General features: G+C 47.4%; 2 protein-coding genes across 2 annotated transcripts; both read left to right on the forward strand.

Moving 5' to 3' along the window:
* The first annotated feature begins 1,986 nt into the window (after window positions 1-1,986).
* LOC139306617 (A disintegrin and metalloproteinase with thrombospondin motifs 5) lies at window positions 1,987-14,322 on the forward strand. Its single transcript, XM_070930517.1, has 8 exons — window positions 1,987-3,084; window positions 9,975-10,107; window positions 10,388-10,555; window positions 11,096-11,379; window positions 12,610-12,793; window positions 12,912-13,087; window positions 13,181-13,356; window positions 13,629-14,322. Exons 1-8 carry the CDS (start codon window positions 1,987-1,989, stop codon window positions 14,320-14,322), a joined length of 2,913 nt encoding a protein of 970 aa, XP_070786618.1.
* Window positions 14,323-19,806: 5,484 nt separating this feature from the next.
* Window positions 19,807-24,474, forward strand: adamts1 (ADAM metallopeptidase with thrombospondin type 1 motif, 1). Its single transcript, XM_070930456.1, has 8 exons — window positions 19,807-20,428; window positions 21,274-21,614; window positions 21,717-21,849; window positions 21,949-22,406; window positions 22,565-22,751; window positions 23,020-23,198; window positions 23,417-23,592; window positions 23,733-24,474. Exons 1-8 carry the CDS (start codon window positions 19,807-19,809, stop codon window positions 24,472-24,474), a joined length of 2,838 nt encoding a protein of 945 aa, XP_070786557.1.
* Window positions 24,475-26,224: the final 1,750 nt, after the last annotated feature.

Raw genomic sequence — 26,224 nt, forward strand, 5'->3', positions numbered from 1 at the left:
GGGGGTGGGAGGTGCATTGCATAACAGTTGGGTGATTTGGACGTGAAGTTCAGCTCGATACTGGATCCACTCTGCAGTGGCCACCATCTTGACGTTGTGGGCACAGTGTTTTCATGTTCAGTGTTGGGCAGCAGGGCCGCAGCAGAGCTTTTAGAAATACTGAGCCTAATGAGCCCCCCAAACACAACCCTACCCCCCTTTTGGAGAATGTTATCCGTTGACTTCAGCAGCTCTGTTGAGGAACTGTCGACATTTTCCTGGAGGCTCATTTGAATGCAGAGTGTATCCTTCGGTGTGGGATGTTTCGTTTGTGGATCGTACCACGGTGGGATTTGACAGGGGCGGCCGGGCTTAACAGTGGCAAGCACAACGTGTTCCCTTTTTTTGGCCACCCCCCCCCCCCCCCCCCCCCCCCCACCTCTCACACCCACTCCCTGGCTGCATCCCTGCATGCACCAGGCCATACTAACCCACAGCGCTCAGTCACGTAGAAGGGGGCTTTGGATTAGCGTGGCGCTTTAGGGAGAGCCGACATCTCTCGCCGCGACAAAGTTGAAACGTAATATCTGTTCTCAGGTTCTGCGTCCACAAAGTGAGGCCTCCCTCTTGGCATGTAGACACACACTGCCCCCCCCACCCCCACCCTTCTGTGGTGTGCAAAGGTAATAGCTGTTAGGTGACTCAGCAAATGAGCAGTGTCTTGGAACTTTTACGAAAAAGCCACTCTACTTGGCTGCCCTCTGAGAGTGTGTTTGTTTGTGTGTGTGAGACACAAGTGGCTTCAGCTCCAGTGGGCTACGCATGGCTGAGTCCCTCTCAGCACACAAGTATGACATCCCATTGGCACTGCCACACACACTTCCCTAAAGGTACAATAAATAATCAAGACAGCTCCCAGGGCAGTTCCAGGCCCCGTCACACACCTGCACACTCACTTTTTTTTCCTTTTACTTTCTCATACCCAAGTGCAGCAATTCAGCACCCACTATATGCATGCTCACAGATTTCCTCCATCTCCTCCTCCTGCTCTCTCTCTCTCTCACACACACACACACACACACACACACACACGCACACACACACACCATTAAATGTCTCACACGGGAACGGTGAACTCCCAGAACTCTTGTTCGGGAATGGCCATAAATTATCTATTCCCCTCTAGTTTGCTGAAAAACTCTCCAGTCAATTCCTGTTGGACTTTTTCACCTTCAATTATTAAAGGAGTCAAAGTGGTAAAAGTGTAAAAATAACAGGCTGGTGTTTAATGGGGACATTTTTGGAGATAAATGGTGTTGGTCCTGGGAGCGGCAGCGTGTTTAGGAACTTGTTTTGCTGCTGTTTTTTTTACTCTGAAGTTGACACCATTTAATTGATGGAAACATTAGAGGTGGTTGTCACTGATGAGGTTTTCTGATGTATTCATAACAAGAACTGTCTTCAGTGAGGTTCTGTTTCTCTGCCTCTCCAGATGATTCATAATGATGGACTTGCAAAGTATAACAGAGTCCTCTTCCCTCTGCTGAGGCAACGGGAAATACTCCAGTGACAGCATTGTTCAGGTTTCTCTCCTCTCCTCCAGCACTTGACTTTACTCTGATTTGAGGAAGAGAGGGAGAGAGAGAGAGGGAGAGGGAGAAGAGGGGGGGTGGAGGAGTGGTGATTGAGCGCAAAGGGGGCAGGACTTTTTCTCTCCGGGTCCTATTAAGAGCAAACTTTGTGTTTTTGTTCTCCAAGTTCAGCTCAGTGCTCTCCAGCCTGCACACAGTCAGTTCCTCTCTGCTGCTCTGTTTCTTTCCCGTGTTTTTTTTTCTCCTCAATGATTTTGTTTGCTCGCCTGTTGGTTGCTGCTGTGTGTCTTTTCATGGGGGATTTGGACACCGGGAGGATGCGCTTTTTGGAGGGACAAATACTCAAAGTTGTCTCTTCGGCCAGTCCCGGGTGGTTTTAGTGGAGACATAGATGTTTTTCGGGTTGGAATGAACAATGGTGCGGCTCCTTGGTGCTCTGGCCGAGGGCATGCTCTGGTTTCGGCTACTGTTGCTGTGCGTCGTGGAGTTGGAGCTGGGAGCCGGGCTTTCCACTTTCCAGGGTTTCTATCTTCCACCTGCGAACGGGTCGCTTCTCACACCTGCCCGCAGGACGGACGGGGTCGTGCGGACCATTGACCGGATTTACCACGGAGGAGGGAAGGTGGGCTACCTGGTGTACCTGGATGGGATCCGGTTTCAGCTGGACATGGAGCGGGACGAGTCGGTGCTGTCGCATCACTTCAGCCCCCAGTATGTGCTCGCGGTGATGGGGGAGAGCCCTGCGCCTTTGCAGCGGGAGTGCGTGTACCGCGGGACAGTGGACTCCAACCCGGAGTCCCTGGCCGTCTTCAACCTCTGCGGAGGGGGTCTCGAGGGCTTCTTCGCCGTGAGCCATGCGCGCTACACCATCACGCCTATCATCAGGGCGAAGGGACACGAGCACGACGTGCGCGCCCTGCAGGACAAGGACGCGGAGAGCGCGCTCCACGTGTTCACGCGCGAGAGTTTCAGCTTCGAGGCAATGCGCGAGGGGCGCGAGAGCTGCGGGACGCGTGACAGGCGCAGAGGACGCAGGGATGCGGCGGGGAAACGCCGGCACAGAGGTCGCGGGAAGGGGAGACGGGACAAAGAGGGGCACGCGGCGGAAGACGCAGATGACCGTGGCGCGCGCGGGAGGAGCTGGTGGAGCCGGGTCGCCAAAGCTCCGGAGGCCGGCACGCGGCACAAGCGGTCGGTCTCTCGCGCCAGGCACGTGGAGCTGCTCCTGGTGGCCGACGACACCATGACCAAGAAATACGGCAAAGACTTGAACCACTACCTGCTCACGCTGGCATCCATCGCCTCCAAGCTGTACGGGCACGCCAGCATCGAGAACCCCATCCGGCTGTCGGTGGTGAAAGTGACCACGGTCACCGAGAGGGAGAAGGGGCTCGAGGTGTCCAAGAACGCGGCGGCGACGCTGAAGAGCTTCTGCAAGTGGCAGAACCAGCAAAACCCGCTGGACGACGACCACCAGCAGCACCACGACGCCGCCATCCTCTTCACCAGGCAGGTAAACAAACTCCCCCCGCTTCACCTCTCACCTGGCAGGCTCGAGGCACCGGCAGGCTCGAGGCTTCCGGCCCATACGGCGGAGCAGAGGCAGCTGAGTGACGCCACGGTTTGTTTTTATTTTGATGGCGCACGCGGTGGCAGCTTCTGCACTGTAACCAAGCACTTGGCAGATTGAGCCGGGGGGGGGGGCGGCGGGGGGGGGGGGAGTATTTCAAATGGCCTTAAACAGGAAAACTCTCAATAGTGAAAATAAGTGACACGTTATTTGTTGCCTTGAGCCGGAGTGTCAGCGACACAGTCAGAAGTAAGTCAGAAGTGAAGACTGCGCAAGCTGCGTCCCGCGCGCTCCTGGTCATGTCCTGGTTACTTTTCTCTCTCCTTCTTCCTCCTGCTGACTCTCGCGTGCGTAATGCAGTCATAAAAGCTGTATTTCCTGCGCCTGGTGTTTTTCTAGGCAGGCTCTTCTGTCTCCAGCCCCCCCCCTCTCCTCCCCTCCCAGTCCCCTGACAGCCCCAAAGCCTCGATGTCTGTGTGATCTGGGGGGGCGCGTGCCCGGGGCGCGCGCGCAAATTCTTCCTAGGGCAGGAGGTTTGAAATCAGCTGCTGGGTGCATTGCAGAAATATCCCTAAAACTCCCTTGAAACTGCAGTTAATTAGCCATCCCAGCTTTGCCATTCCTCCCTCCCTCGCTCCCTCATCACTCCAGTCTGCACATTTTTTCTCAGTAACTTTTCCAGTCTGTCAGCTGGGGCTGGTAGCTGTCAGAAAAACAAACACATCCACCCTGTGAGAAGCCATACATTTACCAAGACCACACTCATTTATCCTTTCTATCACCATCCCTCTCTCTCCTCCTCCTCCTCCTCCATGTTCTTCCTCCTCCCTCCCTGCCTTTAAGCCACAGGGCAGCAGCAGATCTACATGCATTTTTCACCTCTCCGGGTGTGGCTTCGCGGTGGTAAGCTCCACTTAACGTGTCAGATAGCTCACCTTGGATTGTTCCAGCTCATGCAGGGTCCTGTCATGGCTTGGGGCGGGAAAAAGCAAGCACCAGGGGTATAACCTCGGATCTCCTGGCATCGGCTGCAAGTTGGCGCAGTCGTGCATTGGCAAGGCAGCCGTTTGTGCATACCTGAGGTCAGCTGGCAAAGTGGCACAGTTTCTGTGTGCCAACTACCTCGTGGCTTACTAACCCTGTTGCCACTACACCTGCAGGGGCAAGACTGGAAGAGCCCAGGCAGAAGGCGGTGCCATCCGGACGGTGGTTGGGTTTGGCAGGGTGGGCAGGGTCAGGCGGGCATGGATAACTCTAAGGCAGCCCCCAGGACAGGAAGGCCGAGAGTCCAAATGGACAGGAAACTAATGAAACATGACAGGCTGTGGGTTTTTCTCTATCCTACTTGGGCTTTGATCCTACTAAAATACCCACGCTCACCCTGGCAAAACCCATCCACTCTCAGTATCTTTCCATTGATTTAAAATGCCATTTCATCTCCAAGCAGTTCATGTTAGGGCTTACACTTATGCATCGTTTCAGATTGTTTGTCATACTGTTATTGATATCATTATATTAGACCCTTTTCATACCAAAGTCTGCATATGATTTCAGTTCTTTTCAGAGAAGAAAGGCATCTGAAACTGTATGTAGACACAAGAAAAAACAACTCTATTGAAACCCAGACTAATGAAATTTAGCAGGTTAACCGTATGTGTTCATTAATGGATGGAACACATATATATTGGTCTTAAGATGAAGAAATACAAGTTTAGATGTTAATAAATTAGCCTTTTATTGGCCTTACCAGTAAATCAGTCAACACTTCATTTCTGTCTCACCTGTCACAGCACTTGCTTATAAACCTGTGCGCTGACCGTCAATCGCACTCATCTCAACTTCACTATTGAATGTGGAGGTCATACTGTAGATGTTACCTGTCAGCACAGGAAGCAGGTGATCCCTCTGTTGTACACAGAGTGTATAATCTACTATAGTCTACTGTGGCCCCCTGTGACACAGTACAGACCACTGAGAAGCATTAGGAGGTGGGTCCCTGATCCCTATTTGTTGCATTTCTGAAGGGCAAATGAGCCTAACTGCACCTACATCAGTATGCATGACTTGACTTTAGGGTCAAAGAAAGCTGCCACCGCCTTACTTTAACTTTGACCTTTGAACTCTTTGAGCTATTAAAGGCCATTTTCAGCATTTTGTGTTTGTGCTGAGTGCTTAAATTGCTGCTACTTCACCTTGTCGACCATTATAACGGACAGACGAGCTTAGCTGAAGTTTGTTTACATCTGAACACTGCAGGAAAGCAGACCAACTCCACATGTCTGAGTGAAAGTGAGATTTAAAAAGCCACATTCTTGTGAGAGTCCTTGCACCTAAGGCGTTACAAGGGAAAACGATGCTGACATCTTGAAAAAGTGGTTGTCTTGCTCTCTTCTTTTACGATACTTTTCATTAGCCATTAATCATTTTGTAAGAGTGGCTGTCAGCAAAGATCCACATACAATGTCATGAGCTGCACAAGACTTCAGCATTTTACAAACAGAGCAGAGCCATTCGAGTTTCCATTGACAGAATGCCAGTCAGGAAATAACTTTATTTGGCTCAGGTACCTCATACCTTGCTGCTTTTTCAGTTGGAAAAGAAAGAAAGAAAGAAAAAGAAGTTGGATATATGGAGCAATGGTAGTGTGTTAACTATTTTCTCAGGACTTTTTCAGTGAAATAACTTTGGCTGTAACCCCATTTGAAACTTAACAGGGAAAGACGAACATGGATGTGCTGTCAGTTCAGTTCAGATGTGTTATAGGAAATGGTCAGCCTTGTATTCCACTGCACTGAATGTCAGAGGTGTCAAGTAACCAAATAGTTTACGTGTGAAAAGAAATAACCTTCATCTGTGTATTTGGAGCGACTGAACTAGAACTGAAGCTCATTGAAGACTTTGTGACTGTGAAGTCAGACCAGTCCATTGTTCCCAGATGGGAGGGAGGGGGGGGTGCAGTGGGAGTGCTCAGGGTTGGAGGGAACTCATCTCTTTGTGGTCAGGTCCAATTACTCCAACACCCCGTACCCACAGTGAGCTGACCCGTGTGGCGGTGTCACCCAGTTCCACACATACCAGCACCAGAACAAAACAACGGGGCACATTGAGGGGACTCGGGGACTGTTCCGACTGCGTATTCGTGTATATGGGAACATTAAGTGTTATGCATGGCTGTGTTCATTTGTTGGGAGCTTGAATCGCAGACAAAGCCCTACTGTAAGGTGGCCAGAGAGGAGCTGCAGAGCTGTGGAGATGTTGACATGCATGTGTCTTCATGCTACTATTTGATTTTTTTCCTTTGCTTCGTGCAGAAATAGCTCAAATATTTGGATAGACTTTGCTAGCAGGCACTTGTGATGTCAGTGATATTGAACCTGACCTTTTCAACCTTGGTTGAGGTCAGGCCACTGTCTGAATTGTAATAAAACATATTTACACACAACACAACATTTACATTTTGCTTTTCCAGACTGAATAAAAACATGGATTAAGATTAAATCAATATTGCACGTATCAGAGAGAATAGCCAGAAAATGAATATATTCAGTCTGGACTAGTTGGCTAGAGTTGGTTATTTTATCAGGAAGGACAAGAGTAACTACTGAGGTTTGCATTTTAAGAAATTCCCATTTGAATTGATGGAACTAGGAGTGAATGTGTAAAGTGTTTTGAATAAAAGCATCAGCCCAAATACCAGAAATGTCTTAGATTATCACACTCGGGTCACATGATGACGCCTGAGCCACTTCCATTTGCAGATGACAACTGTGAAATGCAGTTGAAAGCTCAGGGGGAAAAAACGAGTAAGTGGACCTCACACATACTGATCCCAAGGTCGAAATAAAAAAGTCCAGTTTAAGGTGGAAATCAAGATCAAGGACACAAAATGACATAAAATGACATAAATAATCAAACTGTTGAAAGCCATTAATTGTACACCACTTTATGCAATATAGGAGCCCAAACCAAGACTTCAATAACCAATCGTGTTGCCAAGTTGTAGAGTGACAACATGATAAGATAATTCTGTGTTATCACCATATGATTCCATTGTAATCGTTTGCAGGAACACAGAGGGGGCCCTTATGTAACGATGATTGATGTAAGATACACACTGATGTAGTCGCAGCATGCACCTGTACACCATCCATTTCCTCCACGCGTGTTAAACAAAGTTATGTCATGTCGCCTCGTACAGTGAATGTGGGAATGTGCACATGTGCATAGTTTGGACTCTCTCCTTTCCTGTGCCCTCGTCTTCCTCCTCTCCTCCTCCTCGCTGTGTACATTAAAGTGTACATTTCGCAGCCCCTCGCCCCCGTCACAGCTAGTCCCTCTATTTGTTTTTACTGTTCTTGATATTTCACACGTGCTACACTTCCACTGGCATATGTTGACAACCTGCAGCTCATGGATCCCAAACCCCTCGACCCCGGGCCCCCAGGTCTGTCAACACGACAGACAGACTGGCCAGAGAGTTCGGTCTGCCCGGTAACAGCACACAAGCCTCACCCTCTTCTTCACACTGGGATGCATCAATGACTTTAAACAGCACTCCTGTTTGCAATCATGGTCCGAAGTTTCCTTTGAGCACTGACCTGAGGCTGGCATGACTGCCTGTACCAAATTTCCAATAGTTGTTGAGATATTCCAGCCTGGACCAATCATTAGTGACCTGTCCAGTCAATGATGGAGAGCTGCTTTTTGTTGCTTCTGATTAGCAGGTTTGTTAAAATCAGCCTGTGAGCTAAACTCACTCTGCAAGAGGGATTTTAGTGTTTGTGTCTGGCTGGCTGTTTGTTTAACACAAGCCATGGCTTAGATTGGAAGTGGTCTTTTAACACACACACACACACACACACACACACACATAACAGCTCTGATCGTCTCCTGACATTTACAGCCAGCTTGCCACCTGTTCTCTTGTTATTTCTACCAATATTTCTGTAACTCCTTGTTCTCTCAGGTCTTCTCTTTAATTTCCTGCACCCCCCCATCCTTTCCTCCTCCAGCGTCTGATTCCTGAACTTATTTCTCTTCCCTGCCCTCTTTTGCATGCATGTGCGAGAGGCCTTTGGATGAAAACAAAGTCGGGAAGAGACTTGGCGGGGGAAGGAGTAAACAATGCGTAGATGGGGTGTTAGCTTTGGGGTCGTTTCAGATCGTTTTCACACATCACCATTTCATTTCCAGCGGGAGATTCCCCATTTTTCTACATTTCACCCACATGTTGTTCCAACGAAAGCTGTGTGTACAAGAAAGATCGAAACACAAGCAGTTCTCGTACTTGAGCCTCGGAGGGGGTGGGTGGATAAATAAATGAAATGGAGGGAGGAAGAACGTCGGAGGGGAAAGAGTGAGGGAAAGATATGAAGACAAACTTCTCTATACGTTCTCACTGCCTCATTCAAAACAAACAGGCCTCCCTCCATAGCTTTCGGCAGCATCCATGCAGTGAGTGTTTGACTTGCCCTTTGTTTGCTTCTTGTGTACCCAGCAGTCAACTGGCAAAAGCAGGCACTCTCTTCCTGTTCTCTGTAGGAGTGTACCATACGTTCATATAGCTATGTGCATCTGTGTGTGAGTGTGTGTGAGGTTGTCCCACCCAGTCACTCGTGTGTGTGAGTGCAGAACACAAGGCATTTTGTTCCAAACCGATCCGCCCCGGAACGGGTAGACACCCTCCCCAGAGAGCCTCTCACACACGACCCAGCAGGCCTGTCAGCACCACTTAACATGACGATTCATCCTCTCCATGGGATATATATGTGTGTGTGTGTGTGTGTGTGTGTGTGTGTGCGTGTGCGTGTGTTTTCCTTTTTTGGATGTGCACATGCTTGGATGTTTGTCTCCATACGTATGTAGGAGTGTGTACGCTCATGCACGCCCAGGCCCATGTGTCCTCCGATGTGACGGAATGGTTAACTGATTGATCTCTGCACTCAGCGGGGGCCGAGCAGTGCAGCCTGGGGCCTCATCTGCATGGACATGTGTGGGAATCAAAACAAAGATCAATACGATGTGCACTCTGGCACCCCATGAGGCAGACAGAGAGGTGGTGGAGGCAGAGGAAGGAAGCAGGCATTAAAAGCAGTCGAAGAGAAGTTAAAGCGTCCCCCGTAGCTCTGGGGGAGATTTGTCAGGTCTGAGAAAACTGTTTGAATATCTCAGTTTGAACTTCAGCGTTACAAACTGGGGTTGTGGAGTTTGAAAGGCAGGGAGGCTGTGCTGCATCGGTTTTCCTTTTTGTAAACTGTCAATACTAAATTACAGGAGGATGAAGAGAACAAAAGCAATACGAAAAACACGACACCTTGCATCAGATATTTTGTATGTTTACAAAATGTTTATAGCGAGTAGAAACTCAGCTTCAACTGCCAATGGCACTGATGCAGAGGAAGGAGGACTAGAACAAACAGAGCTGAAGTCTGGCTCTTGACAGTGACAGTGGACCAGACATTGTACTCTATTAAATTAGTGGAACAGCTGAGAAAATTCAGAAACACATGGTTTTTGATGAAAACAGGATCTGAGCGAGGTGATGGGCCCAGAGGGAAGAATGTAGCAAGCTGAATAAGGAAGAGCATGATAGCTAGAAGGTCCAATAACGGGGATGGTTCCCATCTTTCATTAAGACGTAGCAGGCCGAATGATGAACATTGTCTTGAGTTTGTTGTTGATATGCCTTCAGTAATATTCATTTTAGAATAGTTTTACTTGTTCACGTGCATTTCTAACTGTTTTGAGAGAGGTTATCTGGAAATAAGAGTGATTGTTTCTCGAGTACCAGGATGAAGTCTGTTTTTTAAACTTACAGTATTTCCTTTGTCCAGGACCTCTGCGGCCACCACTCCTGCGACACCCTGGGCATGGCGGACGTCGGCACCATCTGCTCTCCGGAGAGAAGCTGCGCCGTCATCGAAGACGACGGGCTTCACGCTGCATTTACTGTCGCGCACGAGATAGGTAGGCATGGATACACACACACATACACAAACAAAGATGTGAACACGCCAGGGCATGCACATGCACATCTGTCAGCACATCTCTCTTGTCGATTATATCAGGCAAGTATTGTCTGATGTCATACACCTAATACCTGAGCGCTCGCTGTGTTTTCTTTTCTCATTCTTGCTGCATGTGCACACCCGTGATAAGTCTCATAATTTCTCCGTCTTCCATCAACTCACATTCTGCACATCGTGTAACCAAAAACCTTCCAGTGAAAGCGTCCTTTCCCCCCCAGGCCACCTGCTCGGTTTGTCCCACGACGACTCCAAGTTCTGCGAGGAGCGCTTCGGAGTGAACAGCGACAAGCGGCTCATGTCCTCCATCCTCACCTCCATCGACGCCTCCAAACCCTGGAGCCGCTGCACCTCGGCCACCATCACAGACTTCTTTGACGACGGCAACGGTGAGCGTGGGAGAAAATGTAGAACAATGAAAGGCACAGGGTTCAGCAAACATCTGTAGTCCTTTTATTAGTGAGAACTTTTCCCAGGCAGGAGGAGTTTTATTTTCTCCATCTATAAATTGCATCCATGTGAATTTGACTTGTGATAGCTTTTCTCCCACAGTACCTATCACTGAGGGCTGTTTACTACCAAACAGAGCTGCAATCTCTGTTAATATAGAGTTATTTACAATCATATTAACTTCTTAAAGACTGCAGCCAAAGACAGATCTCTGGTAGGAAATCACGATGAGTCATACTTTGCCTTCACATTTGTCAAGTACTTCCAGTCATGAAGCCATAAAACTTGCTTTGGGTATAATTCATGTAGCGACAGCTTGACAGTATCTGCTGCTGATCCAGTGATTTATTGAGTGATAGGTCATACAGACCTCATTTGTCAATAGACTCAAAGAGATTGCCATAAAACAGTCACCAGCCAAGAGTATGCAGGTTGCAGAGCCCACTTTAAATTTCCCTCCTCCGTCTTTCCTGCCACAGCCGAGTGTCTCCTAGACTCCCCTCGCCAGCCCCTATTGGGCCCCGAGGAGCTCCCGGGGCAGAGCTACGACGCCGTCCGCCAGTGTCGCCTGGCCTTCGGCCCCGAGTACACAGTCTGCCCGGGCATGGACGTATGTTCCCGGCTGTGGTGCGCCGTGATCCGCCAGGGGCAGATGGTGTGTCTGACCAAGAAGCTGCCGGCCGTGGAGGGAACGCCCTGCGGGAAGGGACGCATCTGCCTGCAGGGAAAGTGCGTGGACAAGACCCGCAAGAGACACTACTCGGTAAGACAGATGGACAGTATCAGAACAGGAGGGAGACATGAAGACAGAAGCTGAGACCAAACAGCCTAAAATCCAAAATAGACTCCTTTTTATAGTTCAAAAACTGATATTTTAAGCACTTATTTCCACAAACTTTGTCTGGGAAACAAAGATAAAAAAAGAATAGACTTTCAGTACACAGGGCAGCTCTAAAGAAAGAAATAGATAAAGTAGAAAGGGAGACGGAGACACTTGTGTCACGAGTTCTTCTTCTATGTGACTTCACTGTGTGGTCTGCTTTGTTTATGCCACGGCTGATCTGTGCTATTTGTTGCCTTGGCCTTACTAAAACAGATCTAAATTGAACTTGGCCTTACTGAGTTAAAGGACCAAATCTGTTCTTGGCAGGCCATCGGCACTGTGTGTGTGTCAGGAAGGGGAGGAGAGTGAAAGTTAAAAAAAAATGGGAAAGAGGGAAAAGAGTATTTTCTTTGTGTTTATTTGTCACATGACATTTGATGAGTCTGACTCGATCCTTGGCAGACGGCTGTGTGTGTGGATCCGGCCCAAGTTCTGATTCGCTTCATTTTCACTGCCTCGTATGACGACCGGTTTACTGTTCAGAGCAACATTAAGCCCCTCCATTTTAGACTTCAGAATCTTTTAACCTCTATATATTTCTTGTTGCATGATTGCAGATTAAGTAGCTTTTACTGCGGAAAGTAGTGGTTAAAGTACTAATAAAGACTCAGCAGTGGAAATAATAGAAAAGAAAAGCTGTTTCCCAAGAAGCTTTGTAGAACTTCAGGGAAATAAAATCAACTTTGCCTCATAAAACGTTGAATGCTACTTATCCAGTCATTTTTATCACTGATGACGCATGTAGCACTGGTTGGAAAAACACAAAAATATGTGTATTACCTGAAGAATTTCATTCAGGCTGCTCCTCAGGGGAAGCATGTGAGCTGTTACACCACAGATCCGGTCATGCTGTCTTAACCACAATGTTTGACACATTTGTCTTTATCATCTTTATCTCTCTCCAAAGGGCTTTCCCTGTAAAACGTGGCTTGGCCAGCAACCACTCTGACTTCCAACATGTCTGATAAGCACTAATTGTCCTCTCTTATCTCCTCTTTCTTTTCACTTCATCCCTCTCTACTCTGATCTCTCATGTCCCCCAACTCATATCTCCTCTTTAATCTTCCCTCTCCTCTCCTCGCCTCTTCACTCCTCTCCTCCCTCTCCCAGGCGTCCAACCACGGCAGCTGGAGTTCCTGGGGTCCTTGGGGTGCGTGCTCCAGAACTTGCGGAGGCGGGCTGCAGTTCGCCCAGCGTCTGTGCAACAACCCACCACCACGGAACAACGGACGCTACTGCACGGGGAAGAGAGCCATCTATCGGTCCTGCAACGTCTCACCATGTCCAGCATCAAGTGAGTGTGACAGCCTGAGAATGCATGCAGGATTATAAAAGTACAAGCTAATGTTTATTTATCATATGAAATATACAGGTCTTCATCTCAAACCTCTTTTAATGGAACTTTTCTCCAGATAAGAGTTTCCGGCAGGAGCAATGTGAGGTGCGCAACGGCCCCCAGACAGATCCTAAAGGGGTGAAGACCTTTGTTGAGTGGGTACCTAAGTACGCAGGAGTCCTCCCTAAAGATGTGTGCAAGTTGACCTGCAGAGCAAAAGGAACAGGATATTATGTGGTGTTCTCTCAGAGGGTGAGTTAGTTAAAAGAAAAGGGGGGGGGTGCAGTGTATTTAATGAAAACAAATGTGGAAGCTGACAGGGATTTTGTGATGGTTTGTCTTCAGGTGGTAGACGGGACAGAATGTCGTCCTTACAGCAGCTCGGTGTGCGTGAAAGGGAAATGTGTGCGGACCGGCTGCGACGGCATCATTGGCTCCAAGCTCCAGTTTGACAAGTGTGGTATATGTGGAGGCGACAGCACTGGATGTATACGCGTGGTGGGCAACTTCACCAAGAAGAGGTAAGAGAAAAAAAAGACTTGAGCTATGCGTTATATTATGGGAACAATCATGTACATACTGATATTTGCATAAATACTTCAGAGGAAAGTTTAAGATTTTTTTCATCTTATTATTAGTGTCGTAATCATTATCTGTCCAGCATGACTCGCAAGTTTCCTCCATTTTGCATTCGGAGTGTGTCGCTAACGTGCTGCTAACTAGGGAGATTTTCTGTGAGAGCATATATATATATAACATTGACCTCTCTTCTACCTTCTCTCTTGCCAAACAGTAAGGGCTACACTGATGTGGTGAAGATCCCTGCAGGCTCCACCCACATCAAGGTTCGCCAGCACAAGGCCAAGGACCAGACCCGCTACACCGCCTACCTGGCCCTCCGACGGCCCAACGGCGAGTACCTCCTAAACGGCAAGTTCATGATCTCCACCTCTGAGACAATCATCCCACTCAACGGTTCTGTGCTCAACTACAGCGGCTGGAGCCAAAGGGACGAGTGGCTTCACAGCATGGGTCCTGGGGCCCTCCAAGAAGCCTTAGTGATCCAGATTCTAGCGACAGATGCTAAAAAGCCCCTGGATGTCCGTTATAGCTTCTTCATGCCCCGCCGGACAGCCCCACAGCAGCCGTCAGCTCCGCTCATCCCCAACCCAAAGTCTACCCCTGCGCACAGCACTACAACAGTCTCAACCACGACGAGAACCACCTCCACCACCAGTAGCACCACTACATCTTCCTCCGCTCCCCCTATTCTGGTTCCAGGGCCACCCACAGCTCCAGGTCCCTTCACCCCAACCCCAGGGCCCCAGTGGGTAACGGGGTCCTGGATGACCTGCTCCAGGACTTGTGACACTGGCTGGCAGAGCCGGACAGTGCAGTGTAAGGACCGGGACGGGAAACTGTCAAAGAGCTGCGCGCTAGGTTCCCGCCCCTCTGCCTTCAAACACTGTCTGGTGAAGAAATGTTGAGGTGGCAGGAGAGGAGAAATTATTCGTAGGACAGGGGACAATTCGTAGGAAGAAGTTGAATCTGCACATCTGATAAAGGTCTCAAGTGCTGGATGTAGGACTCTGGACCAATGAATTTAAGACATAGAACCTTAAATGGGACTGTGAATGTTGGCTGAAAGCGCCTGGACCAGATACACAGAGACTCAGAGACAGATTGGCATGGATATATCTGACTATATGCCAGAGGAATGTCCTGGAATCATAGAAGCTATGCAGAGCACAAGTAGGACGGAGGACAGTTTCCGCATGACAGTGACAAGTATGGCCCTGGCATAGCTAAGGACTTCAATTGCATGTCATTTCCACATGGACAGTAACTGATTGTCTTTACTTCAGTCTCCAAACCCTGGAGGCTTAGTGTGTTTTGCCCTGTAATGGCATGCGTGTCGTGTTTTTTTATGCTATTCCATGTGTTCTAATCACTGTGGGGATTTGGAAGTCGCACCCCTTTGTCTTTTGTCATGAGTGTGTCCAAGACAAGAGCCCCAACGATGGGAAGCACTCGTTATTTCTGCCCGTATCGTAGCCCTGTCCCACAGCCGTCATACCATGTTCCACCGTCCTGGATTACACTTCAGTCACTAAGCAGCTCATAAAATTTTCTCCAGGAAGTATACTGAAAATACTAACTCACTAGATATCTTTGTAGCAATCTTCTTAGCAAAGAAAGAAAACGCATGATATATTCTGACCAAGACAGGTTTCTTCCATTAAAATCAATACAAACCATGTAAAGTCAAAGACTGCACAGGATGTCTTTTTCATTAACCAACTTGAAGTGAGTCTCAGCAGCAGTGCCGTCAGTGGTGCTACTGGCCAAAAGAAAAATGACAGCATTATTACTAAAATGGTGATCTGCTTATCTTCTGATTGCCTACCAATACTCTTCCCGTAAAGAGTTTTGCGAGCCGCTCGGTGACTGAAATGTCCAAGCTACAGGAGGTGGAGAGAGGAATGACAGTCCTGGATCAGGGCTACCCATATGCCCCGACTATAAGCGTTCTGTGTCTTTATTTGACTTATCAATTGTACTGAAACTGATAATCACCTGTACAGTGTAGAAACAGCAGCATGGTGTGATGGGATAAATAGGGAGAGTACGGTGGCCTTCAGAGGACAAACTTTACTACAGTTAAATCGACAAAGGGGCCAAGTAACCACGACACCTCTTAACATTTATGGAGGTTAATGATGACTCACAGGTTTGGGGCAATGCTTGGTTTTTGATGTGTGTTTGTGTTGTGTGTGTGTGTGTGTGTGTGTGTGTGTGTGTGTGTGTGTGTGTGTGTGTGTGTGTGTGTGTGTGTGTGTGTGTGTGTGTGTGTGTGTGTGTGTGCGCGCGTGCCTGTGTTTTAAGCAAATGCAGTATGTACCGTGAACATGCGTTCTTGTCCTCTACTGCATCTGAAAGCGTCTTCACTCTCAGTTCCATTTGTATCATTTAATATGCTGGTGCTGGGAGGTTTATGGTCCTCATCTTTTTTTTCTTTTGTGGCGGTCAATATCTGTTTGTTTGTCTGTTTATCTGTTTAGGAACGCAATGCTAATATGACAATGTGTGCCCTGGATACTCGCAACGACAGCAAGAGCGATACTAATGCAGTCATTAATGTCCTTTTGCAATTCAACTGTTTCTTAATTTTATTTCTTTTCATCACTCATTCTCTATTTCACTACTTTTACATCCCATATTTTCAAATGATTGTTTTAACCTGTTTCCAACCCTGATGGGTGGTGTTTGCCATGTTACAACAATTCAGATTGTGCCACAGAATGGAGGACTTTATCGGGTCAGTTCACCCAAAATACAAACTCCAGAAACAACGCTGCGATTACTTCAGACAATCCAGGTTTAAGTGAGGAAAATGCTTTTTTTTGTAATTTGGGTGAACTCACCCTTTAAAATCCTCTCCCAACACCATGCTTTGATTTTGTTATTTAATCAAGGATGCATTTGTAGTGTAGATGGACATATGCCTCAATTTGAAATACCATGAAGGTGTACTGAGAACCTTACCTCAGTTCCCCTGAATGGTAGTCATGCCCCAGCATTACAAAGTCCTGCTGATTACAGACCTAATGGACTTTTAAAAATACCTTCCTGTAATTGTGTTAAGATTTCTGGCACCTGCTATATTTTCCTGTGTGGCAAACCCCACCCATCTGGCACCTGTGCAGGGGGAAACAAACCACGAGAAATGTTTTCAGATACTACATGAACCGGGTCAGCAAACCACTCACAAAATGTTCTTCTTCCCTCACACATTCAGATTTATTTACACAATGTAGACATTTTTGTACAATGAATAGATCTTCCATATATGCGTTAGTATTCAACCATATTTACACAGAAATTTACACATACAGACACACACCATTGAAACAATCCATCATTTACAGAGTATTTGAGTACTTCAGAAACCCTCACACACACACACACACACACACACACAACCTACTCTGACTCTTCCAGTGGGGAAACCCCTCTCGCTGAACCACAGAAACACAGCACTGAACTTGTAATTTATTGTTTGTACAACTGGTATGTGTGAATAAAAAAACAATGAGATGAGTTTTATTTATTATAGTAATTTTGTATCAAATTGCTATTTAACTTAGGAATATGACTGTGCAGAATCATTCCTTTGTAAGAATATAGTGTTTCTTTTCTAGTCATCCACATGAATATATGTACATAAAATCTATATATTTAAATATCTTTGTGTCTGTGTTGTTAATTGTTGTCATGGCGTCCACACATTCGTATTTTATTCATCTTAAATGTGTTTTCGCTCATAAGTCATGATCATCACACACACCGCAAAGTTGAAGTTGACAAAAGATGAGACTTTATTAAAGCTATAATCATTTAAATGTAGCAGCAGAGCAAACAGGAAAATGTCAATACATTCAGCACTAGATACATTTTTAAAGATGTTTTGCATGTACAGATAATCTCTGTCTATATAATATGAAAAACCACTGCTGCAGATATAAATAGACTGGAGGACCATTATCACTATGTGGCCTTTTACCAGAAGCAGTGTTGGAGGGAGTACTTTTACTTTTACTCAAGTAAACATAATAATACTACCTTGTAAATATACTCCTTTACAAGTAAAAAAAAAAACATTTTACTTGAGTAAAAGTAAATACCAGCAAAATCTATATATAAGATAAACATAAGTATCAAAAGGAAAAGTACAGTACACATTATTATTATATGTATTAGGGTGTTGTTATTATTGATGATGAACATGTAAGCAGCACTTTAATGTAGCTAATGGTTTATAATTTGATCAACCTTATATATTGTTGGGAAGGCCAATCTATAAAAATGCAACATATTTTATAAGCTGATCATATTATTTGGATATAAAATATTACTCTGTAAAGTCACACTAATGGCAGAGTAACCTTAACTCTGCAAATGCAGTTCATCCGGTTATGAACTTATTGACTTGAGTGGATAGATGTCCATCTTGATCTTTGTTGTCTGTGATGGTCAGAGACATCAACACTTATTTACACAAAATGTCCTGTAAGTTTCCAACTTTATGTGGCCACTCTTTCTCTCGCAGAACTCCTGGTAGAAATGTGCTTATTCTCCACACAGTCCAACAGTGTGCCAGGGCTGCCTCCCTGCGGTCAATGGCTCACGGCTTGCACTTTTACAAGCTCTCAAATGTGATGCTGAGGCGCCACCTGGCGGCTAAACTTGTGATTGGTCCAACAGGTCATGGAAAATCTCTGCAGCAGTCTGGGGAATTTCCTAAAGTCATGCCCACCATCTAGTGGAATATTATGAAATTACAACTATTGACTTTTTCTGACCTGTTGCTTTTAAGGTGGATTCCATAATCTGTCCCTTCAGTGACTAATTAGTGATGTTTACTCCAGTGAGTCAGAAGTTACACACTGCGGTGGAAATCATGCCAATAAGCCTCTTTGGGTCCATCTAAGTTGTTCTGTGCTTAAAAAACACACCACACTTCATCATTGTTACATTAATATATGATATTCTGATATTTAGATCATTGTTTGATCATTATTGTTTTAGGGTTGTCACGTTTTGCTGTATTATCAGATCTATAGGATGTGCTATACTATATACTGACGTAATATTTTAATATATATCAGTATTGAAGGATTGTGTTAATGTCCCTAAATAGTCTGACACGTTTTCTTTGCTTTGATTTGAGTTTCACTTATTTGTGATGTCTCTCGGTGCACTGTGGATAACAGCATTTCTGCTTTGCCAGTTATTTTTTAATGAAACTCCGGCGTAAACTGTCTGTTGAAGAGAGGGGGCAGCCCGGGCGGGCGGGGGAAGAGGCCGGAGGACAGGGGCTCTGTCTGCCTTGGTTTGATCGCAGAGGTAGCCCGATGGAGGAACCGCTCCACCTTAAGACCTCAGCGGCCCCTCTCTGCTCCCTCTCCCCGGGGAGCGGAGCTGCGGAACCCGGCCACGGCGCACCACAGCCGGCTTGGCACGGAGGAGGTGAGTACGGCCCCCGGAGCCGCGGCCAGCACGATATGGTTACCATTCCCGACCTGCTGCCATCTCCCTTCTCCAGTTGCACTGACACTACAACACTGCTGCCTGTCACCCTGATTTATGTTGGAACAGGCACGAGTTTAATAAGCGGTATGTAGCTCAGTGATGAAGTTAGAAAGTAGAGCACTGCAACAGAGCCAGAGCTACAAGTTTGGGTTTTATTTTGGCCACTCATGTCATACATATACGCGCTAATGGAAGAAGTATGGGTGAAATGGTCTATTATATAGAATATATTCAGTAATAATATTGGTGGGTTAAGAGTGTATGTGTACATCTTGTGACAGACAAGCTGAGTTTGAAGAAGAAAACCTGTCTCTGCCCAAAGCTCTCTTTCCTCCACAATGATGATTATTATGGCAACGCTCCAGGTCGCTGGTGCGTTTTCGTTGCGCACGGGATTTGGCCCCTCTCAGATCAAAGGGCCCTAAGGAAAGGGGTGGTCCCGAGGCAGGGGGATATATAGGAGGAACCGGCTCTATTCTGACTGCAAGGCAAGAGCAGAGAACAGACTAAACGGGCCAGCAGAGGAAAAAGCTGCCCCCTAACTCAAAGAGAGAGCTAGAAACTGAGACATCTGCTGAGTTTTGGAGAGACAGAGACCTGTTGGAATTTACAGCGGAGTTCCAGCTTTTATTTTCATTAAATGAAAGGACTTTTTTGCAACAAGTCAGACCTGCACATAACTTTAAACGACTTTTGCACTGGATTTGATCCCTTTTTAGATTTGTATGCATGTGCGTAATTCTGGGGACAGTTTTGTGGAAGTTCAAAGACTTGGGGTTTGTAGCTTATAGAGGAAATTCTTTTTAAAGGATTTATTTGCTTTCTCGTAGACACTTTATTATCAATTTCTCTTTCCACTCGGATTTCACAGTTAAATTATGTGGGTTTTACACTTGTCCGTTGGCTTCATTGCCGCTCTGTGCGTCAGCACGGCGCACAGCGCCTGGGAGGAGAGCACCGTGGTGCCGGTCAGATTAGACCCGACGGCCCGGTCGGCGAGCGAAACCGAACCGTGGCGGACTCTCTCCGCAGAGGAGAAGGAGAAGGAGGCGGAGATGAGGGAGTACCGGTTGGACGTATTTGGCAAGGAGCTGGTCTTGCAGCTAGAGCCTGACCAGACCTTCTTGGCGCCGGGTTTTGTCTTCCACGTTGTGGGGAGTCCAGAGTCCGAACCGACACAGGAACCCAAGAGCGGAGCCGAACCGGGTTGTTTCTTCTCGGGAACGGTGAACGGAGAGGAAAACTCTGCAGCTGCGCTCAACCTGTGCCACGGACTCAGGGGCGGATTCTACTTTCAGGGTGTAGAATATTTTATTCAGCCCCTTAACTCGAGTGACTTCCTGGGCACCGAGGAGGATGTCCACATGATCCGCCGGAGAGGTCGGGCAGCTTTGGCTGAGGAGGGGAGCTCCAAGTGCGGGGTCAACGAGGACGAGGAGAGGGTGCCAAAGAATCTGGAGAAAGAAGTCAGGCACGGAGCTGCTAACGCAGACCAGACAGGTAAGGCTCCCAAAGGCTGCGCATTTTACACGCCATTACTCATTTCATCAGCAGCAACCTTAAAAGTGGCGACGGAAACACAGAGAAAGCGATTTATTTACTCTATAGAACAGCTAAAAACAAGCAAGCCCATTCCTTCTGTTCGATATAAGCCACTGGCTGTAGTGGACATGCAGCCCAGACTGCTGTCAGCCGGAGTTGTGCGTGTGCCATGGAGCACAGCATGCGCAATGGACTCAGCTACCTTTTTGACAGCGCCGTCTACTCACTACCAGAGACGAGGAAGGGGTGGGGGTGGGGGGGTCGGGGGGGGGACTTATCCAAGGGGAAAGAGGAGGAGGAGTGACGGAGTAAGGGGAGGGGAGCAGCGGGGTTGGGGCCAGCCAGAGCCCGGCAGTGCTGAGACGTGTAAACTCGCCTCCTGGTACAACTCGCACCGGCAGACATTTTCTCCCAGAAAGGATTTTCTCCCTTCGCCCTTTCTCACTCGCATAATTTTCCACCAGAGAAGGTCACTGTGGGAATGTGGACCCTGAGGAGGAGGAGCCGCCGGTGGTGTGACGCTGAGTCACAGCCAGGCTCCTCCAGGCACATCCGGACCTCTCTTTGGAGCCTCTATCCCACAGGGGGGAAAAAACGAGCCTTTGTATCTGCTGTTTAGAACTCTGGCAGAGATTTGCAGTGTGCAGATTGTTCCAGACAAACTGAATCATTTCTGTCAAAAATAACAAATGTCTCAAACGTTACGGTGCATTAAAACTAGGACTGAAACCTGATATCAGCTCACATGACCTGTGGAAGTAGTTTGGTCTGACCTCTGTGTGTCTCTGCTTCTGTCCCCTCAGCCCACCACAGAGCCAGGCGTTTTGTTTCTACCCCTCGCTACCTGGAGATCATGCTGGTGGCCGACCAGTCCATGGCTGAATTCCACGGCACTGGGCTCAAACCCTACCTACTGACCATCATGGCAGTGGCGTCCCGCCTCTACCACCACCCCAGCATCCACAACTCCATCAGCCTGGCTGTGGTGAAGCTGCTGGTGGTGTACGAGGAGGAGCGAGGCCCTCAGGTGTCCTCTAACGCTGCCATGACCCTCCGCAACTTCTGCCAGTGGCAGCGGCAGCACAACCCACCGAGTGACCGCCACCCTGAGCACTATGACACCGCTGTGCTCTTCACCAGAACGGTAAGGTGGAGTCAAAGAAGGGATCAGAGAGGGAAAAAGAGGAAGATAAGCAGCATTCAAGAGTATTCAAACATTCATTTTGCTCCCTGTCTGCATGTTTAGGACCTGTGTGGTGCCCACTCTTGTGACACTCTGGGCATGGCAGATGTTGGCACAGTGTGCGACCCTGACAGAAGCTGCTCAATTATTGAGGATGATGGGCTGCAAGCAGCATTTACTGTGGCACACGAACTGGGTAAGTAGAAAAAAAGTCACCCATTGAAATGTATTTAATCACCTCCACCACTTATAGCAGAGGTGTTCTAAAAACTCTCATTTCATGTCTGTCCTCCAGGCCACGTCTTCAACATGCCTCATGATGATGCCCAGCTGTGCTCTGGGGTCAACGGTGCCCACTGGGGCTCCCACATGATGGCCTCCACCCTGTCCAACCTAGACCAGCAGGAGCCATGGTCCCCTTGCTCCGCCCTCATGGTCACCACCTTCCTGGACAACGGCCATGGTCAGTGCCTGCTGGATAAACCGGTCAAACCTCAGCCGCTACCGCTGCCCCTGCCCGGGACGGTCTATGACGCAGACCATCAGTGTCGGCTGACCTTTGGCGAAGACTCCCAGCACTGCCCAGATCTGAGTACCACGTGCGCAGCTCTCTGGTGCACTGTGACTACATCCAATGGTTTGCTGGTGTGCCAGACTAAGAACTTCCCTTGGGCTGATGGAACAGCATGCGGGCATGACAGCTACTGCCTGGCCGGACAGTGTCTCACTAAGAGCCAAGCTGCCAAACACCAGGTAGGAACCAGACCCAATCCAATTACACTTCAAAACACCCAAAAACACAGCAAAACTATTCCAAAAGTAGCTCATATATTGTAGCATAGCATAAAGCGTCTGTTCTTCTTGCTTTGCTGTTGTCAATTAGCTGATGGTCTTGTTCCTGGTTTTTTCAGACTCCTGTCAATGGTGGTTGGGGAGTGTGGGGTCCCTGGGGCGACTGCTCTCGGACCTGTGGTGGAGGGGTGCAGTATTCCTTTCGTGCCTGTGACAACCCTTTACCCAAGAATGGGGGCAAGTACTGTGAGGGCAAGAGGATCCAGTACCGCTCCTGTAACACAGACACCTGCCCTGATACCAATGGTAAGAGGTCTTTGTTATCTCATAGAAATAATGACTGATAAGATAAGATTTGAGAAATGTTCCAAACACTTTCTTGGAAGTTTATTATATGGAAATAATATGACTTGGTTTCATATACTGTAGTTGTTCTCAGGCTTGCAAAGCACTAAGTCCTTGAGCTTGAATGTAGAAGTCATGTTTTGATGTACCTTGCACATTGGTGTGAAAGTTAGCATGCGGGTCAGGCTGAACTAACAGTAAATATGACCTCTCCCTGTCTCTTTCTCAGGCCTGTCATTCCGTGAGGAACAGTGTCTGGCCCACAACGACATGTCAGCCCAAGTGTCGCTGGGTTCAGGCGAGGGTGTTGAGTGGGTGCCCAAGTATGCCGGAGTTTCACCCAAAGACCGCTGCAAGCTGGTGTGCCGGGCCAAGGGTACTGGATACTTCTTTGTGCTCAAATCTAAGGTGAGAGTTGCTAGATTTTACTAATAAACTGTATTTTTTTTCTCTGTTTTAGAATGGTGTTCATTCTCAGGGTCTTAGTTTATCTCATGACAGTCCTTTTACTTGTGGAGACCTGCAAGTTGAAAGATCAGCTATTGGCTACTGCCTTGCTGGGGAAAAGCAACAGTCTAACTAGACATAACCCTTAAATTCCATTTGTGTTTCTCTGCTGCCCCCAGGTGGCTGATGGCACACCCTGCAGCCCAGACTCCACCTCAGTTTGTGTTCAAGGCCAGTGTGTCAAAGCTGGATGTGATCGTGTCATCGGCTCTAACCGGCGCTTTGATAAGTGTAGTGTGTGTGGTGGAGACGGCTCTACCTGCAAGAAAGTATCCGGCTCTCTGGAACGTGCCAGGTAAACATATTAACAGCCTTTTTGTATACACAAACATTATGTCTTATATATATATATATATATATATACACTGAAACCTCACAGCATGTATGTCAAAATTATTTTTATGGCTAAGTCTGACCTGTCTGTCTCTGTTTCAGGCCTGGTTACCAGGATGTTATAACCATCCCTGCTGGTGCCACCCACCTGGATGTCAAGCAACGTGCACCAGGCAATGGCCGTCATGATAACAGCTACTTAGCAGTGCGTCGCCAGGATGGAACCTACTTGTTAAATGGCGATTACAAGCTGATGACCATGGAGACTGACATCACATTGCGAGGGGCACTGTTGAGATACAGTGGCTCCTCTGCTACCCTTGAACGCCTCCGTAGCTTCGCACCTCTCCCCGAGCCCCTCACCATCCAGGTTCTCTCTGTGGGGGAAGCCCCGAGGCCCCGGGTTAAGTACAGCTACTTTGCCCCGAGACCCAACAATGCTGCTTCAGTCTCCAACAACAATGGAGGCCGCCGCCAGTCCATCAACGCCATCCGAGAGGTGGGAGGAGCCGAGTGGACTCTGAGGGAATGGGGTCCATGCTCCCAGACCTGTGGAGGAGGTATGCAGCAGAGAGAGGTAGTGTGTCTCGATCCCCAGGGTCGTCCCTCCAGAGATTGCCCGGAGGAGCTGCGCCCCTTGGCCTCACGGTCCTGCGCCACCCAGCTCTGTCCCTCCTGGCTTCTCGGAGACTGGTCGGTGTGCTCCAAGACCTGCGGCCGAGGCTTCCGCAAACGACAACTGCGCTGCATCGGCCATGACGGGCGCACACTAACCCATGACAGCTGTGACCCCAAAGACCGGCCGCGACCCCTGCTGGAACTGTGCAATCAGGGTGCCTGTTAAGTGACTGCTTCCACCATCTAACCTCCTTTCATACACCTAGCTTTCAGAAAGACATCAGATAAAAACTCTGATCTTCACTGCCTCCTTTTTCCCACGGACAATCTAAAGAGGCTGACGAATGTTTACATCCAGAGTGCTGCAGGTTTTCATGTGTTCCAGGTAGTCTAACAGTCCCACATGTCAATGGGTCCACAATGACTGTGACTGCAAAGGCCAGATGTTGGTCCACAGTGGCACTGCCACCTAGTTGCAGCAGGACAGACTCATTACAGTGTGCTGCCTGTCTGACCTCAGCACAGCAGTGGCACATTTTGCCTCCCATCAAGGGAAAGAAAGCATGGACATTCCTGATTTCCTAAAGGAGCATGCTGCTTACCGTGCCAATGTCATGCTTGTGTGTATGTGAGTATGAGACTGCGTGTGTGTCAAATTTTAAATGCATGTATATGATGTTTGTCCAAGCTGGGCTGGACAGACACACATAAGGGTTGGGGTGGGGAAGGTTATTGCAGAGTTTATAAAGAAACAAATGAAAGAGAATAGCTCAAATTCTACTTGCTCACCCCATCAGGTATGGAAAATAAGATAGCTAATAGTTATAGTGTTTATGTTCAAACGTTCCAGATTACATTTATTTATCACAAACCTGTAGCACTTCATCTTTGTTTTTGCCAGCGGCACATTGTAACACCCAGTCTCTAAATGCCTCAGTACACAGTACTTTGTCCTTTAGCCATATCTTGCCCTAGTCTACACAGCCTTCAATGAGGGAACTCTTCAAAGACCAAAGAGGAGTGTGTGTGCGTGTGTGTGTGTGCGTGTGTGTGTGTGTGTGTGTGTGTGTGTGTGTGTGTGGAGACCTAAAGAGGGACTTGTCTCCTGCTACTACTTCATAAGTAAGTCTCTCCTGCCTTCTGCGAAGGCAACTTGTTTTTTTCTATCAACTTTTCCTTTTGTACAGAATATCCAAACATTATTTATTTTTGTACAGCCTGTTAAATATAATCATGTGGCTTTTTTAATATTATTTTTTATTTGTTATTGAGATCACAGAAGGGAGTAGAATATATAGAGTATTTATACAGTGTTATATATATATATATATATGTATATATATATATATATATATATATATGGTCCTAGGTTCATGAATAAAGTATCACATTGACTTGTGCAGCTAATGTCTCCAGAGTGGTTTGTCTTTGTCTATCTTTCCTTTGGTAAGCCTGCCAATCGTAACCCACTAACAGTCAGTTTGTCAACATGTGCATGGCTGCCAAATATCAGTATCACTCATCTACGTTGATATCCTAGCCCACTGACATTTGCCACCAGGGACTGGTACTTGATCAGTTTATCTGAAAAAGCGTCATCCATGTACAGGTCGGAAAAACACAGCCTATCTCTAGGATTAACATTTTTCTTCGGCCGTCATCCAGAAAAACAAAAAAAACGGCCATGTTGGACGGTGATTTCCAGGGTACCATAAAGCAAGATTATTCTCGGCTGGCAACATTCACATAATGCATTCCCAAGCCCCTAAACCTTAACCATCACAACTAAATGGCCTGACTTCACCCAAGAACATTTGTTTTGTAATTCACGCATTGTCCACTAGATGGAAGTATTTCAGCATGTCATCTAATTTGGACACCATATTCATCAGCAGTCTGGAAACACTGGAGTGAAAGGGCAGTCTTGTCATGGCCAGATTAAACTGCTAGAGGGCAAGAATTTACATATTTCTCCT

The sequence above is a fragment of the Enoplosus armatus genome, chromosome 24 (assembly GCF_043641665.1).
Source record: "Enoplosus armatus isolate fEnoArm2 chromosome 24, fEnoArm2.hap1, whole genome shotgun sequence".
Lineage (NCBI taxonomy): Eukaryota > Metazoa > Chordata > Actinopteri > Centrarchiformes > Enoplosidae > Enoplosus > Enoplosus armatus.

Excerpts from the sequence above, each read along its gene's own strand:
- LOC139306617 (XM_070930517.1), top strand. The coding sequence starts at position 1,987 with ATGGTGCGGCTCCTTGGTGCTCTGGCCGAGGGCATGCTCTGGTTTCGG. Across the intron at positions 10,108-10,387 it reads TACTGTCGCGCACGAGATAG|GCCACCTGCTCGGTTTGTCC; the intron begins GTAGGCATGGAT and ends TTTCCCCCCCAG. Across the intron at positions 13,088-13,180 it reads ATGTGGTGTTCTCTCAGAGG|GTGGTAGACGGGACAGAATG; the intron begins GTGAGTTAGTTA and ends GTTTGTCTTCAG.
- adamts1 (XM_070930456.1), top strand. The coding sequence starts at position 19,807 with ATGTGGGTTTTACACTTGTCCGTTGGCTTCATTGCCGCTCTGTGCGTC. Across the intron at positions 21,850-21,948 it reads TACTGTGGCACACGAACTGG|GCCACGTCTTCAACATGCCT; the intron begins GTAAGTAGAAAA and ends TCTGTCCTCCAG. Across the intron at positions 23,593-23,732 it reads GGCTCTCTGGAACGTGCCAG|GCCTGGTTACCAGGATGTTA; the intron begins GTAAACATATTA and ends TCTCTGTTTCAG.